Raw genomic sequence first — 15,753 nt, 5'->3', positions numbered from 1 at the left:
TGGCCGCGACGAGCCTTCTCTGGCGGCCTACTTGGAGCACCATTCGAGAAGTTGCGTGCTTATACGTCTGAGTTTACCTTTCAATATGCCAAGCTTACGATATTTTGCCGACTTACACGTGCATAATATGCCTGGTTTGTGATTATCTGGTTGCTTACGTGCTTGATTACCCGATCCACAAGCAACCATGCTGCAACAACTCCACTCCATAAAAGATCCCTGTCAGCTTCATGAGAAGTTGCAAGAGTATCAATGTCATTCATATACTTTTTAATCTTAAACGGCGACATACTTCCGCCTGCTGCCGGAACCTTTCGTCGACTTCTGTTCTATGAAGCCCTAGCAATTACCGCTAAGATGTCCGACCTACTTTCCGGTCCGCGTAGGTACCTCTTCGATAGAACGCTTACCGAGAGCTTCACCATCGCAGCCTCTTTTCTCGTCGTTATCGTTCTCTACAAAGTCGTTCCGTCCCTCATTAGCCTGTACCGCTGGAAAGAGCCGAAAGTCCGCGTCCCTGTCTTGAATCTCGGCGAAGATAAGAACTACGCCTCTGCCTCAGAAAAGTACGTGCACAACTTCAAGTCCATCCTCCAAGAGGGCTGGGAGAGGTTTCGAGATGGCGTCTATCAGGTCTGGGGCATCGACGGCTTCGTGGTGATTGTTGCACCCAAGTTTGTCGAGGAGCTCAATGCCAAGGGAACGGATGTGGTCGACGTGCATGCTGCGAGTCAGACGGTATGATATTGTCCAATAATGGTCCGAAACACTCTGAACAATTAACTGATGGATGTATATGTAGCGAATCATTGGCGATTACGAATGGCTGCGGATTGCGGACCATCTTCTGTTCCATTCAGTGCAGACGGACTTGACACGACAAGTTGGTACGTGATACTAGCAGCCACCATAGTCTTCTGATGAAAACGAGGAATCCAAGGTTACTGACACCAAAAAGGTGCATTGCTCCCCGGTATGCGAGAAGAAGTTGAGTACGCGTGCTCCTTGCACCTGCCTGCTGGTCAAGGTAAGTAGTTGGCTTAGGAACCATGAAAGCCCAGTAATCTAACAGCTCAACCCTTCAGAATGGTCCGCTGCTGCACTTTGGCCTCGCATGATCAAAATCATGGCCCTAGTCGTCTCTCGCATGACTGTTGGTCCGGACCTGAGCCGCGACGAGGTCTGGCTCGATACCATGGTGGGCTTTCTTGACGACTTGTTCGCCGGCGGCTGGGCCCTCAAGGCATGGTCTCGACCCTTGCGTCCCTTTGCCGCCAGAGGAGGTTTTGTCTCAGGCATTTGCGATGTGTGGAAGCGACAAGCTACTGCCAGAGACATGTTGATTCCGATCATAAAGCAGCGCCGTGCGGCGGAAGCGGCAGCTCGAGCTTCCGGAAAGGAGTGGGAAAGACCGAATGACCTTCTGCAGTGGATGACTGATAACGCAGCTAAGGACAAGTCACCTAAGAGTGACGGCTTCGTAGCCGAGATGTGTCTCGTCTCAGGATTTGGTTCTCTTCACGCTTCAGGCGTCACCTTGACCAATGCGGTCCTGGATTTGGCGGCAATGCCGAAGTATCAGGACACCATCCGAGAAGAGAACCAAGAGGCGCGGAAGCGCCAAGAGCCAAACACAAAAGAGGCGGCGATCCTTAGCAGCTTAACAAAGCTTGACAGCTTTTTGAAGGAGTCTCAAAGAATGAACCCTACCACATTGAGTAAGGGGCCACTGATACCATGTTCAGATGCTCAAGCTAATGAGGTGAAAAGCTGCATTTTCAAGACAGGTCATGAAGCCCGTAACCCTTTCAAACGGCGTTCATCTTCCGGTAGGGACTCACATCCTCGCTCCCTCATCTATGGTCTCGTGGGATCCTGAAGTCTACTCCTCTCCCGAAGAGTTTGACGGTCTTCGTTTCCATAATAAACGGATGAACGCGGCCGACGGTGGTGCTCATAGAAACCAGTTCACAAGTTACTCTTCCGAGCAATTGCATTTCGGGTTCGGGCGCCAGGCCTGTCCCGGCCGTTTCTTCGGTAGTGCGATCATCAAGCTCATCATACTTCATTTGGTTGATAATTTCGAATTGGACCTTGTTGATAAGGAGGCAGGGAGACCTCAGAACGGGATTAAGGGGGCGATGATCACTCCGGGGGAGGAACAGGAGATACTGTTTAGGCGCAGACAGCTCTAGCTCTAGTTTATTGCAATGAACGCGAGAGGAGTTGTTGTCTTGCACTTTGCTAGAAAAGAGAAACTCTTTGATCTTGTGATTCAATTTACTGACTTCTTCTCGGCGTCCTCATTCAAGTGGAAGGACCCCAACGTATCGACTTTTGACGTTTCTGGCTTTATAATACTTATCATTCGAGCCAGGATATTGGGAGTGGTACCTTAATGAAAGCAAAGGGACAAAGTCACTCTTTCCTGTACCTTGCCAACTCTACCTTATTCGATGGTGTTGGCTCTACAACTCAAGAAATCAAAATAAGATGTACAAGATGATCGTCTTCTCTCAATACCCCAGCAATTAGTACCCTTACGGAAGACACATCAATTCGATTTACCACTTTGAATACACTGAATGCCATTGACAGCTATCTGGGCTTAGTTGCTGCAATACCCATGAACTTGATAAGTTTACATATATCTGTTCTAATCCAACGAGGCCTAGCCACATCAGTGCAGATTTATATTCTCAAAGGCGTCTACCAAGATCAGGTACTTATGCTGTCTGAATTCTCCTTTACGGAAGAGAAACACAAGTAAAACGCAACGGGATTAAGAAAAGGAAGGCAGAGAAGCAACGATGAAAAGGGAAATCAGAAAAGCTAGGTAATTTGGCGACGGGTCCGCACGCCGGTGCGACTAAGCTGGAAACTTACCGGGTAATCAAGGTTTGTAGATATGGTTTTGTACAGCAAGTAAGCACATTTGAGAGACAACTCAGCAACACTGAACATTGTCGAGTAGTAGCGTCAACCTGATATTTTTCTTCGTAATTCTAGGCGTTCCCTTTTAATCTACTGTTGTAATTATTTCAAGTCTAGTCAGTCTATAAACATTCCAAATTACCTCATCTCGTCGCGCTTAACTTGCACCCGAATACTGTGTTTATTGCCCCACACTCAAACCTTCACCATGGCCGTCCCCAAAGTTGCACCAGCTGAGAGAACGCCAGTCATCGACCAGTCCAAGACCAGCATTTTGCATCCCAACATCCACAGAAAGCCGCCGCCGATTGTAGCCTCTGGCAAAGGGTCGTACTTGATACTCGAAGATGGCCGCCGCATCTTTGAGGCGTGTGCAGGCCCTGCCGTCGCCTGTCTCGGCCATGGGAACACTGAGGTTACTCAGGCTGTTGTCGAGCAGATGCAGAGCGTGTCCTACTGCTTTGCCTTGAATCAGTCCAACCGGCCGGCCGAAGAACTCGCCAAGGCGGTGATTGAGACTACGAATGGAAAGCTTGCAAAAGGAACCATCATGAGCTCTGGTAAGTCTATCTAGTAGCTAAATCGCCCCATGTCTTGTACCTTGCTAAATGATGCAAGGCTCGGAGGCTGTCGAGGCAGCAATGAAACTCGCAGTAAAGTACTTTGCGGAACTTGGCGTACCCAATAGGGCGGGCTTCATAGCCCGAGCGGGTGCCTTTCACGGAACCACTCTGGGCTCACTTGCGTTGAGCGGCAAAGTCGCGTTCCGTAAACCGTTTGAGCCGCTCCTCAAGAGCGACATGGTATCCTTTGTCTCGATGCCCAACATGTATCGCGGCATGCTCGATGGCGAGACTACGGAGGAGTACGTCGAGAGACTGGCGTGTGAGCTCGACGCCGAATTCGAGCTTCGCGGACCCAACAATGTCTGTGCCTTTATTGCAGAAACGGTCAGCGGAAGTGTGAGTTTTCAAAGCTTCTCCATCACGTTTAGGGAACCGTTGACTGACAAAATTAGGCACTGGGCTGCCACACTGCGCCTCCGGGATACTTCAAGGCTATCAAAGCGGTATGCGACAAGCATTCGGCACTGCTAATCCTTGACGAAGTTTTCTGCGGCATCGGCCGCACGGGGACCTACCATGCCTGGCAACAGGAAGATGTGATCCCCGACATCCAGACAGTAGCAAAGGGCGTCGCTGGCGGGTACGCACCCGTCGCAATGATGCTCGTTCATCAGAGGGTGGTCGATGCCATCGACGGAGGATCCGGCGTCTGGAACCACGGGCACACTTTTAGCTCGCACCCCGTGGCATGCGCAGCGGGTGTTGCCGTTCAACGTATCATCAAGAGGGAAGGTCTCGTGGAAAACTCGATGCGCATGGGAGAGCGTCTGGGAGCGGCTCTGCGCGCTGCTCTGAGCGGTCATCCCAATGTTGGGGACATTCGAGGCCGGGGGCTGATGTGGGCGGTCGAGTTCGTCAAGGATAAGGCCACGAAGCAGCCTTTCCCTGCAGAGGATGCCATATCTGCTAGGATAAGTCAGACTGGTCTCTCTGAGCCATGGAACGTTTATTTCTATCCAGGAGCTGGAACTGCCGATGGTATTTCTGGAGACCACATTACAATTGCTCCTGCATATACTGTCAGCGAGAAAGAGGTGGATCTGATTGTTGCCAAGCTCCATGGACTTTTGCTTGATGTTCTCGGCTGAGGCAGTTCCCATTGTATTGTGATGGGGATGAACCCATACCTTGCCCTTTGGGTGCATTTAAGAAGCATGAGTCGCATCCCCGATAGACGCAGCAAATTTCTTTTTCTTCATGTAGGTAATACGACATGCGATAGTTATTTTCCTTTTCTTGAATTTATACAAATCATTTAGTAGTGTCATACAAAGCCAGATGCAACACTTGTGACGCCTATTCTTGATGCCTCGGGGACAAGTGCAATAGACTGATTGACATCGGCACCATATTCCAAAAGCAAACGCACCAGGTCCTCGTTCCCGCCTAAAATGGCTTTGAAGAGAGCCGAGTGCCCGCACCCATCTACGCTGTTCACATTGGCACCCGCCTTGAGCACGAGGCGGACGATGTTCATCTGGTTACTCTCTACGGCCAGATGAAGCGTGTCCTTGCGCTGTTGCGTCAGCGCATTTAGGTCTCCTCCCTTTTCGATCAGTAGTTTGACGATGGCCTCATTGCCGTGCACAACAGCCGCGTGGAGTACTGTTCCGCCAACTCCGCCTATAGTGGACTGATTTCCAAAGATGGCTTCGTTGGCCTCCTGGTTTTTCAACCAAGAAGATAATGATATGCCTGTCTACATGCCGATAGTCTCAGCATTGACATAAGAAAGTCTTCGACACACCATTAAATTTTTCTTACCTGGGTATCTGTGTTTGCGGAGTTGTCATCATGATCGAAAGTTGGGTAGCCCGACAGCGGGTCCATAAAACCACGCCGTGGGTTGAGGGTAGATTCGATGATGGGGTCTAGACTAAGCGCTCTGGATATCGGAGAGGACCGAAATGAGAAAGCCTCGTCGTCGGAAGGGGCCATAGTTTGGTGATCTCGTTGCGTCTCGTGATTATTCGTTGAAGTCGGCGTCGGTTTGGTGGTGCCACTCCCGCCTGAACCTGCCGGGGACGCACTCCGTTGATTCTCGAGATCCTCGATGCGCTTGAGTAGGCCTTTCCCTATAGGGTGTCAGCATCACTTACGCTACTTCCACTGCTTAGCTCGCGGGTGGGGTATCCGGATGCAACCTACTGTAGGTTCGCTGGGCCTCTCTATTCTGTTGCCGTCTCCTTTCGCTAACAACGTTGCCTGCCATTCTCAGGGTACTTCAACCGAAACGCCAAAATTCACACTTAACAAGAGCTTCCGAGAACGATATTCGTCCGAGAGAGCCGAAGAGACCGCCAAGTAATCCGGTAATATATATTCTCGTTGAGGCCAAGTCCCGAGAGCATGCGGGAAGGGTTGGATCTTCCCGAATCAGAAGATTGGAACTCAGAAGCACGGCCTGCGGGGACGGGTGTTGAAGCCGTGATGGGGACTAATGCAACCCTACTGCGGTCCCAAAGAGATCGTGACGAGTGCTGAGGGCATCCGTGATCCAGGGCGGGATCTTGGCGCCGAGAAAGGCAGTTCAACTTCTGAAAGTAAACATTGACTCGAATGTGAAAAATGACTCGAATGTGTCCGTAATTACGGGCTCCAATGACTCTCTGAAATGCTCCGTGTCTCGGGAAGAAGAGTGGAACAACATTGTGTCAGGAAAGGAGAATGTTTCCTAAGGGTCTGCATGTAGTACCACATAGCAGCCATGCGTTGTGGTCTACCATAAGTACGCTGTAAATCGTGTCGTGGCGCTGATGGCGACTGGAAAGAATCGAAGACTGAAAAGGATTTGAGTTTTGTAGGAAAATTGGGCTGGCGTGGAGACAAAGACCATTACACAAACCTTAAGCTGCCGGCATACCAGCCAACGCCATGGGCAATGTACCACATGTTCAAAGGAGTGGTCGATTCGGTTGTATTATGGAGAAAATTGTTGAAAGCGGCAATGCCGGACCCCTCCGGAAGCCCCTCCGGAAGCCCCTCCCGGAGGTCGGTCCCGGGGGGCAACACCCATGTCAGTGCGCGTGTACAAACTATCCATAAGGGTTCTGTGGAACTACACTCCACATATATCCGCCCGAGATATGGTTTTTTATGATTGGTTGTGTAAAGACACAAGCTTTTCATATTTCGTACATTAAAACAGGGTAATGCTAGGTCTAGGTCAAGTCATTTATCAGATATGCTGCCATATAGCCGAACGAAGACGCGATTTATCAATTTCGAGTGTAACCCTGGGATGTTGTTGTCCCTTTCCACCTTAGTGGCACCCACATCTGATCCACCGTGTACGGACCGTCACACGGGTTGAATGCATGTGTGGATGAATACGAATGTCCGCGTCTGACATGGTATATAAACTATAACCTGCCTGTTACTTGCCTTGGTGCGTCTTTCTTCTATCATCAAACCCTCACCTCCTCACCTGCTCGTCTTCTCACCTTGGTAAGGCGGCAAGTCGACCACTCAGAATCGTTACTGCCACTGACGGTTTCGTCGCGGTCGCCAATCATCCTCGCTGTAAGCATACTTGCTACCTAACCCACTTTTTAAGCAGGCCAGTTCACGTTGTGAACTATGGCAGGTAACACTCTATCAGATCAGTCTCAGTCTGAGAAGCAGGGCGGCTCCATCGTCCCCTCTTCGGACCCGGACCCTGAATCCATCTCCGGAACCCAGCACGGAGACGGAGAATCATCCCCTGCAGAACCAGAACATGAAGTCTACCCGGAGGGCGGTACCCAGGCATGGCTTGCCGTTGCGGGCTCCTTCCTCGTTTACTTCGCATCTTTCGGTGTCGTGAACAGCTTCGGCTTCTTCCAGACATTTTATCAACAAGAGTACCTGAAGAATTACTCGCCCACCGCCATTTCCTTCATCGGAACCCTGCAGATCACCCTGATGTATCTGTCAGGTGCTGTTGCCGGAGCACTATTTGATCTCTACGGTCCCAAAGTATGTAGCCCTGCTCCCAAGTCCCACTCCTCGGTTATAAATTCGCTAACTTTCATGTGAGTGGCTCTACCTGTTCGCTGCCATTGGTGGTGCCGGCTCCATGCTTGCGACATCCTTCACGCAGCCGAATGCAATCTGGCAGCAATTTCTGGCCCAATCACTTCTCTTCGGCCTCACAGTCGCCTATGGAGTGCAAGTAAGTAGTTTACTCTCCTCCTGTTGAACTACCAACGCTCATCCTCGGCCCCACACTCTGGACATATGGAGGACAAGTGGACCGGGTCCGGTGATGGCATGCTAGATTCATGCAGATGAATCTTGATCCCTAGTAACCTCTCGGGTCATTGTAAGCTCTTGAACATACTGACTCCAGTGTGATAGCCCGCTCTCACGGTTGCAGGGCAGTATTTCCACCGCAAGCGTGCTCTGGCCATGGGAATCGTCGCCTCCGGTAGCAGTTTCGGAGGAGTTTGCCTGCCAATCATGTTCTCCAAACTGATTCCCACCATTGGTTTTCCGTGGGCACTGCGTGTCGGGGCCCTGATCATGGTCATCTGCTACGCTATAGCCATAGCCGTCTCCTCGTCTAAACGGCCCAAGAGAAAGATGAGATCTCTTAGGGATCTGCTTGACTACAAAGGCTTTCTCGACATCCGATACTCTTGTCTCTCAGCCGGAGCAGTCATCTCAAGTCTCGGCATTTACGTTCCGTTCTACTACATTGGTAAGTGCATGAACCCACATCTTTTCGGCTTCGTACCCTGCAAATCGCCGTCTAACAAAATCTAGAGCCGTTTTGCGTCGCCCTTGATCCGAATTCGACCATTCGGCCTTACCTTCTCCCGCTGATCAACGCGGCCAGTCTTTTTGGTCGTATTATGTACGCAGTCTTCCCTGTCTCCACCCACATTCTTCAGCAAACTAACTTTCATAGTGGCGGTCATGCGGCGGACCGCATCGGACGGCTGAACTTTCTCTACCCCATGATCCTTCTATGTGGGCTTTTGTGCGTGGCGATGTGGCTCCCTGCTACAACCCCTGGCGTTCTGGCTGGCTTTGCCTGCCTCTACGGCTTCGCATCTGGGGTTTTCATCTCAGTCATGCCTACCGCCACCGGCCAAATCATCCCTGCTGATAAGTTGGGCGCAAGGCTCGGCGCTTTTGGCACCGTTACGTCCATGGCGTTTTTGACCGGCAGTCCAATCGCTGGCGCGTTGATTACAAGTGAGACCCGAGCCGGGTACCATTCTCTGATCATCTTTGCAGTAAGTCTTGCATTTCTCCGTCTTATTGATCAGAAATCATTGCTAACGGCATATTCTTAGGGGTGTTGTCTGCTCGGAGGAGGAGCCATCATCTTCGTTGCTCGGCTCCTGCACGACAGAAACCTCAAAAGCAAATGGTAAACTGACAAGTATGCGAAGGACTAGAAAGTCCATTCACATGGTAGCGTTGTGCTTCACACGACTGATCTAGGCTGCATTCTCAAACGGCAGCTCGACGCGACACTTGGATGCGATTTTGGTTGGTTGGACCAGATCACTAAACACATGAGATTCACTCTGGAGGATGGAGATGAGAAGTATGAAAGTGGATATACGGTCTGTTGGGCAAAAGACCGAGTTGGGCTGAGTTGTGACTTCTAAGTGACTACATAGAAGAAGCACAAGAGATGTGGGATGTGGGCGGACTGTGGGAAAGGAAGGTTCGAGGCTGTATAACCTATACACGTAACTTTCTCGGTAGTATTGAATTATAGCCCGAGCAGAAGATTGCCTCAGCTATGCTTACCGCTTCCAATATGGCATCTCGAAGCATAGTACATGCTGACCTGGGGCAAAAGCGATCGAAACTCAGCTTATGCACAACAGCATGTCATCATACCGCCCCCTGTTATAAAGAGACTGCCTCGAAATACATATTTAAGATCACACCGCCATTAAACGGACATCTTCCCGGTTCCCAAGACCGTGAACGGACTTTTCATCACTCTCCGAAGTTATCCCAAGCCATGTCAGAAAGCGCCACATACTTGATCACTGGAGCGGGTCGCGGTACGTGCCTCATCAAATTTACTTTCTCAAAAAGCCCCGTTCGGTACACCTGGATCTAACTGGGCATCAACTGAGCAGGCCTCGGTCGCGGCCTCGCCGAGGCGCTCCTCCAACGGCCCAACACCACAGTCATTGCCGCAACGCGCTCTCAAGACCAGGCCTCCGATTTGCTCAGCTTTCGCACCCACTCCGGAAGCAGACTAATCACCATCACAATCGACAGCCGTTCCCCGAAGGACGCCTCGCTTGCGATTGAGAAACTGGTCCACGATCATGGAGTGGATACGATCGACGTGGTAATCGCCAACGCGGGCATCAGCAAGGCCCCTACCCCGGCTGCGGAGACACCAATTGAAGACGTCCTCGACTGCTTCACTGTAAACGCCGTTGCGCCCTTGCTTCTATTCCAGGCTACGTGGCGCCTCTTAGCGAGATCGTCGACACCAAAGTTTGTCGTGATCTCGAGTATTGCCGGGAGTCTGGGCGAGGTCCCTCGGTATGCCTCGCCCTGCGCGGCCTACGGCTCCTCCAAGGCCGCGGTCAACTTCATGGTCCGCAGGATTGGGAGGGAGAACGAGAGTCTAATCGCCCTTGCTCTGCACCCAGGGTAAGCCGTCACTTCTCTCTTTCTCCCCTCCTCATCTTCTGCTTTGCATACCGTTCGATAATGATCGCTAATGAATGTCTTTGCGGGGTGAAAAGGTGGATGCAAACGGAGATGGGCAACGCTGCTGCGGTCAGGTTCGGAAAAAAGGAGGCCCCTGTCTCTGTCGCTGAGGCGACGGACTCCATTCTCACTGAGGTATGCATGCTCGGATGGTTATACGAGCTGCATTGCTCGAAACTAACTGTTGAGCAGATTGATCAAGCGACTCGGGAGACTGCAGCTGCATTCCGCACCTATGATCACAAGGAGCTTCCGTGGTGAAGGCATTCTGTGGCTAAAATCATCTATTCTGTTTGACCAAAGGGTCAAAATCGCCGGGAAAGTGTCCATAGACGAGATCAATAACACTTTTCTACTGTTTTATCCCACTCCCTGCTGTCATTGTATGATCATAATCACCCTTTGACACCGTATTTCCATGTCTATCGTGACATTCTGAGCTATTCGAAAACTCGGAGTTTTGAGAATAGCTGTATAACTCTTCTAGTGGTTGTCGGGTAGACCTAAAACCTGTGACTGAATCCATTGGGGAAGGAATCATGTGCAAAAGCTTTCACCAAGCCATACTAACGAGATAACTAAACTTCATGTTGATGTTGTTGCCTCCATGTATACTGTAGTATTGGGGGATCCCTCTGCGTTACGGTTAACGGTGCTGTGAACCCAACTAAATTTAGCGCGTAGCATGTTACATGTCTGTTACCTACCTTACCTTACCTGAGAAAGTTCAAGTTCACTAAGCCTTGCTGGTCGTATCGCTACATCGCAAAGGGTCTGAACATTGTGCTATTAGCGAGATAATACAAAAGTAACTGCTTACGCAAAGACTCAAACTAAGCAAGAAGTTAAATTTTCCGATCGCCTGTGCTCCACCTTTTTGCTTAGATGTATGCACATATGAAGCATAAGTGTGTTCAATACACATAATCACTTGCTTACCAGCATAGATGCGTCTCAAGGGCACCCCTGAATTGGGTAATTGCCTGTGCCAATATCGACGTGCTTATTTTGACCGGTCGTTTACTCTCAGCTTGTTCCATGTAGAAGCATTTTGGCATGCTGGTTAAGGCTTACCATTCCAAACTTCACTTGGCAGTTGCTTTGAGTGATGATGCAATTGAGCCAATGGAAATAGTCGAATAGTCGATGGTGACAACGGTTCGATTTTTCACGAAGATTGAAGCTGTGGCCCGTTCGAGTTGCCTACGGCTCAACTCTAATGCTGACAGGCAAGGCCCTCTAGAGTGGCATGAGGGACTAAGGAACACCGACTGTCTTGCCATCATACATGTAGCCTTACCAACGGATTCTTGGCACTGAACTGATGATTATGTTTGCTTGCCAAAACATCTCAGCAGAAGTCATTCATTCGGGACTCTTGCACGAAGATTGGGAATATCGGAGACTGGGTGAACACTCTAGTCAGTTGCCCTGAGCCATCTCCAACTTCGATAAAGGAAGCTCGCTGTCTTCGACCGAATTACATGTTTGTTCTGAGATTCATTCCTATCATTCTTTGCACAGCTTCGTCAGGTTGGCCTTCAGATTAGACTCACAAACATTTATTGGAGTGTAGTACATCACAACACAATTCAAGATGACGGCCACCAACTCAATTGAAAACGCGGCAGCTCCCGAGCCTGCCATGGAGAAGTTCCTTCTGGTCGGTGCTGGCGCTCACGCCAAGAGAACTTATATTCCCCATCTCAAGACTCTCCGCGAAGAGGGCAGGGCCTATCTCAAAGTTGTTGTCGATATCGAGCGATGCAAGGACAGAGTGGAAGACCTCTTGTTCACCAAGGGAATGGCTCCGGATGCGGAACTGGTTCTGGTCCCGGCCTACGACGGACCCATGCCTGCCGACGTCGCCGCGCGCCTGAACGAAGTTGTGGCGCGGACTGGAGTGACCTGCGCGGTCATCAGCACCGAGCCTCTTGCCCATAAGTCATATGGTCTTTGGGCTGTTTCCGCAGGTTTGAACATCATCATGGACAAGCCTATCTCGACTAGGAACGGCGCAGTCACCGACTTCGATGCAGCCTTCGGAATTGCCGAGGACTACCAGGATCTTGCTGATGCCTACGAAGAGCTCCGAAAGCGTCAGATCGCTCAAGGCCAGAAGCCAACATTCTTCCAGATGAACAGCCATCGCCGCTACCACCCTGGATTCTACTGCACCTTCGACATGATCAAGGAGATTCAGGACAAGACCAGATGTCCCGTTACGAACATCATCTCAACACATTGCGATGGTAAATGGCGCATGCCTTCAGAGATCGTGGACGAGCCGTACCACCCTTACCGTACAGGCTACGGCAAGGTCTCTCACAGCGGCTACCATTTCTTTGACATGATTTACAACTTTATGCGATCCGGCTGGTCCGACACCAAGCGCCCCGACAAGATGGAGATTTCCAGCAGTTTTGTACTCCCCGCTGGTTTCGTCACCACCTTGAACGAGGACGACTACGACCACATCTTTGGAAAGGAGGAGTACGCCAAGTGGAAGAAGTACACCGATGAGGAGCTGATGAAGCTCATGGCCGACATGGGAGAGATCGACGCTTCCATCCAAGTCACCTTCTCTCGCGGGGGTCACGCCATCGCTATCGCCCAGATCAACCTCCTTCACAATGGCTTTTCCCGCCGCAGCTGGCTGCAGCCTGGCGCTGACCTGTACAAGGGCAACGGAAGAGTCAAGCATGAGGCCCATGAAATCCGCAGCGGCCCTCTGCAGACCATCGTTATCGACTCCCGTCAGGCCAACGACAAGCACGACCGCTCCAAGCCCAGCACCGGCGAGATCGGCACCGACAACCACTTCGAGGTCCACGTCTTCCGCAACCACGACATCACCGGCGACGAGGCCCCCCTGAAGACCTTCACCGTCGCCGACCTCGACCGCCGTTACAACACCGCTATGCCCGGCATCTATTCCGAGAACGTCAAGCGCGGAATCTTGTGGGAGGCTGTGGACTTCCTCCACGACAAAAAGACTCTTCCCGAGCTCACCTCCAACTTGGCGGACCACGCCATCCCCGCCTACATCATGAGCGCCGCTTACATCTCCCACATCAGGAGAACGCGGGGTCTTGACTCTACCGTCCCCGTCGAGCTCGCTTACGGAGGTATGTTCACTTCATGATTTTGCCCTGATTTCGAGACGTAGTGAACTGACCTTTCTTCTTTCCTTTAGCCGATGGACTGGCCAAGGCCCACATTGCCGAGGCTCTGTACAGACCTTTCGAGACTGCGAGTGATGCCAGCAGTGCTACAGACGTGGACCTGGCAACTCCGCTTGACGAGCCCTTACTCACAGAAGCATCCATCAAGGCAGCTAAGCTCGGTCTGACGGAGCCTTTGGCGTCTTTGAACGCGGTTTGAGCTGGCGAATGAATAAAGACTGGTAGTCCGCCATAAGTAACCACATTGCTGAACGGGGAGGGTTAGAAAAGGCGCCGGTCATTAGCTGTTCAACGGGCTATCGCTTCAAGGTCTCGGATGCGTGTTGGGGACGTAGAATGAAAGTATGGCTATCTGGATCATCGTCTATAGCAGTATTTTGCTTATAAAAGTTATATGTTTCGTTTTTTAAACACGTTAAATGGAAGTGATGTAAATGTTTGGGTCCCAGGCTCTAAAGAACAAACTCACTTGAGGTCTTCGTTACTATGCCTTTCGCGATACAGGAGTTAAATGCCCTGTGTTGCTGAATCTAGGTAGGCTTCAGCAACATACCGTTGAGGTAGTGGGTAGGGTCGGGCGTAGAGGTTCTCCGAACGCGTTGGACGCGTTTATCGAGGATTCGCCTTTGCAGCCGAGGAATGAAGCAGTCATCTTGGTGGTTGTAGGTGCTCACACTATTTTACCGCTATTACCGCAGGTACAACTGATATCTATATACGGGATAAGCCTAGTAGGAGGGTTGAGCTGGATTCAGTAAAAAGACAAGGTGGAATACTTTTGGCTAGGAGGCTCTCAATGCTTCCTCTTAATTCTCGATGGCGTTTATCCCACCGGGTGCGAGTCGACGTTAATCTACCTATCTCCAGTTTTTCTCCATAGAAATTTACGTGTCTATACTGACGACGACTCGTACCCGACGGGATGGGTCGTAACCCCCCCCCCCCCCCCCTGGCTCAGGGACCTCACCCACATCATTGGGAATAACAGTGGTGGCTCTGTGCAGTTCGACATGACATTCATTTTCTGCGATAATAAAGTATCTGGCCTCTGTTCAATTCAGAGGAAGTCGTTCTGTGATGATGCTCTCGAGTTTCCGCTTTTCAAACTTCCGGGGTGTGGAAACTAGGCGAAACTCCCACGCAGCCTCCGAACTTGCCGGAGCGTCAATGTCTTTTTCTCTGTCCAGCCGCAACATTTCATTCATCCGGGAAATTCGATCTTTGATGCTCCGGTATTTACTGTAGCATCTAAGATCGAGTTTTGTTCTCAAATGCATATTTTTACTGTGTCTTGTCAAGTCCATCCTGCTCGACGTGTCATCCTATCCATTCCGCCGGTCATGTCGATTTAGTGCTCATTTTCAGTCCTAGCCTTGGCTCTTACCTCCCCTGTAACCTACCCATTACCTTCTATATAATTCTCCTTGGCCACAAAGATAGGTTGATGGTTCGTTCAGCGGTCAAGATCAGAAACTGACTGACCCACCCATCCGACAAGCGCTTAGCACACTGGCCCGAGTCCTGCACGGCTTCGATTATATTAAATGTCACTGCTCATGACTCTGGAAGTGGTCTGTCGTCAGCATTTTAATACATCTTAATTTAACAAGGTTTCAGAAGTCAATCCGAGTCAGATCGCACAGTTTCAGGCCATATATAGACACGGGGTTCTCTCTAGTGTCAGCCTTGATAGTATTTGAACACGCCTTTCGCCGCTGCACTACAGAGTCCGGTTCCTCAGCATCTAGAAACATTTTTACAACACACTCTTTCTCAGTTAACAATCATGAAGGTTTCTGTCATTACCACCCTGCTTGCTCAGGCTTTCGCCGTTAGTGCTTTGCAGAAGTACTGCAACGGTGGACAAGGTCTCGCCAGCGGAAACACCTGTGAAGTGAGTGTCCAAAGCTTACATGCAGTACAATACGGTCACTGACATTGATGCGCGTCTAGGGAAAGGGAGCAAACTCTTATTGCGTAAGTTGCAGCCATTCTGCTAGGCAACTTATATCTAATCATCACCAAAGTGCCTCAACGTACAATCATCAGCGTTCCCTACTTTCCGCGGATCATGCTTCTCCCCGCAGAGCATTCGTGATCGGGAGGATGTCAACCAGGACTGCCCTGGAGGTGTAAGTTATCCCTTGCTGTTTCGTATCCATGAACTTGTTTGCTGATCAACCTCCCCTAGTCTGTCTACTGCGTAAGCTACCTATCACTGACCCTGACAAATGAATGGCTGTTTACTTTTCTTAGTGCGACTAAGCTACTCGATCTCGCAATACATGACGGAGAAGGTGCTAGGAGAGTAATTCGGGGGTTATCAAGGT

At 50.5% G+C, this 15,753-nt stretch overlaps 7 protein-coding genes across 7 annotated transcripts; 6 read left to right on the top strand and 1 right to left on the bottom strand.

Moving 5' to 3' along the window:
- Positions 1 to 357: 357 nt before the first annotated feature.
- On the top strand, positions 358 to 2,195 carry CTAM01_01217 (cytochrome P450; the record flags this gene model as incomplete). Its single annotated transcript, XM_060517259.1, has 5 exons — positions 358 to 738; positions 803 to 887; positions 959 to 1,027; positions 1,086 to 1,718; positions 1,771 to 2,195. 5 exons carry the CDS (start codon positions 358 to 360, stop codon positions 2,193 to 2,195), a joined length of 1,593 nt encoding a protein of 530 aa, XP_060387720.1.
- A 947-nt stretch (positions 2,196 to 3,142) lies between these two features.
- CTAM01_01216 (aminotransferase) lies at positions 3,143 to 4,648 on the top strand (the record flags this gene model as incomplete). The annotated part of the gene is made up of 3 exons (XM_060517258.1): positions 3,143 to 3,494; positions 3,553 to 3,896; positions 3,953 to 4,648. The coding sequence occupies 3 exons, from the start codon at positions 3,143 to 3,145 to the stop codon at positions 4,646 to 4,648; spliced, it is 1,392 nt and encodes a 463-aa protein (XP_060387719.1).
- Positions 4,649 to 4,824: 176 nt separating this feature from the next.
- CTAM01_01215 (uncharacterized protein) lies at positions 4,825 to 5,772 on the bottom strand (the record flags this gene model as incomplete). Its single annotated transcript, XM_060517257.1, has 3 exons — positions 4,825 to 5,259; positions 5,325 to 5,635; positions 5,709 to 5,772. The coding sequence occupies 3 exons, from the start codon at positions 5,770 to 5,772 to the stop codon at positions 4,825 to 4,827; spliced, it is 810 nt and encodes a 269-aa protein (XP_060387718.1).
- Positions 5,773 to 7,139: 1,367 nt separating this feature from the next.
- Positions 7,140 to 8,923, top strand: CTAM01_01214 (uncharacterized protein; the record flags this gene model as incomplete). Its single annotated transcript, XM_060517256.1, has 5 exons — positions 7,140 to 7,517; positions 7,579 to 7,713; positions 7,899 to 8,241; positions 8,307 to 8,782; positions 8,843 to 8,923. The coding sequence occupies 5 exons, from the start codon at positions 7,140 to 7,142 to the stop codon at positions 8,921 to 8,923; spliced, it is 1,413 nt and encodes a 470-aa protein (XP_060387717.1).
- A 605-nt stretch (positions 8,924 to 9,528) lies between these two features.
- CTAM01_01213 (short-chain dehydrogenase) lies at positions 9,529 to 10,499 on the top strand (the record flags this gene model as incomplete). The annotated part of the gene is made up of 4 exons (XM_060517255.1): positions 9,529 to 9,571; positions 9,650 to 10,178; positions 10,274 to 10,373; positions 10,431 to 10,499. 4 exons carry the CDS (start codon positions 9,529 to 9,531, stop codon positions 10,497 to 10,499), a joined length of 741 nt encoding a protein of 246 aa, XP_060387716.1.
- Positions 10,500 to 11,835: 1,336 nt separating this feature from the next.
- Positions 11,836 to 13,622, top strand: CTAM01_01212 (uncharacterized protein; the record flags this gene model as incomplete). The annotated part of the gene is made up of 2 exons (XM_060517254.1): positions 11,836 to 13,366; positions 13,435 to 13,622. 2 exons carry the CDS (start codon positions 11,836 to 11,838, stop codon positions 13,620 to 13,622), a joined length of 1,719 nt encoding a protein of 572 aa, XP_060387715.1.
- A 1,587-nt stretch (positions 13,623 to 15,209) lies between these two features.
- CTAM01_01211 (uncharacterized protein) lies at positions 15,210 to 15,688 on the top strand (the record flags this gene model as incomplete). Its single annotated transcript, XM_060517253.1, has 5 exons — positions 15,210 to 15,317; positions 15,377 to 15,400; positions 15,451 to 15,555; positions 15,615 to 15,626; positions 15,680 to 15,688. The coding sequence occupies 5 exons, from the start codon at positions 15,210 to 15,212 to the stop codon at positions 15,686 to 15,688; spliced, it is 258 nt and encodes an 85-aa protein (XP_060387714.1).
- Positions 15,689 to 15,753: the final 65 nt, after the last annotated feature.

This window comes from Colletotrichum tamarilloi (assembly GCF_030869305.1).
Source record: "Colletotrichum tamarilloi strain Tom-12 chromosome Unknown Scaffold_3.1, whole genome shotgun sequence".
In the NCBI taxonomy this organism is placed as follows: Eukaryota; Fungi; Ascomycota; class Sordariomycetes; order Glomerellales; family Glomerellaceae; genus Colletotrichum; species Colletotrichum tamarilloi.
This window is presented reverse-complemented; position numbering and strand designations above follow the sequence as displayed.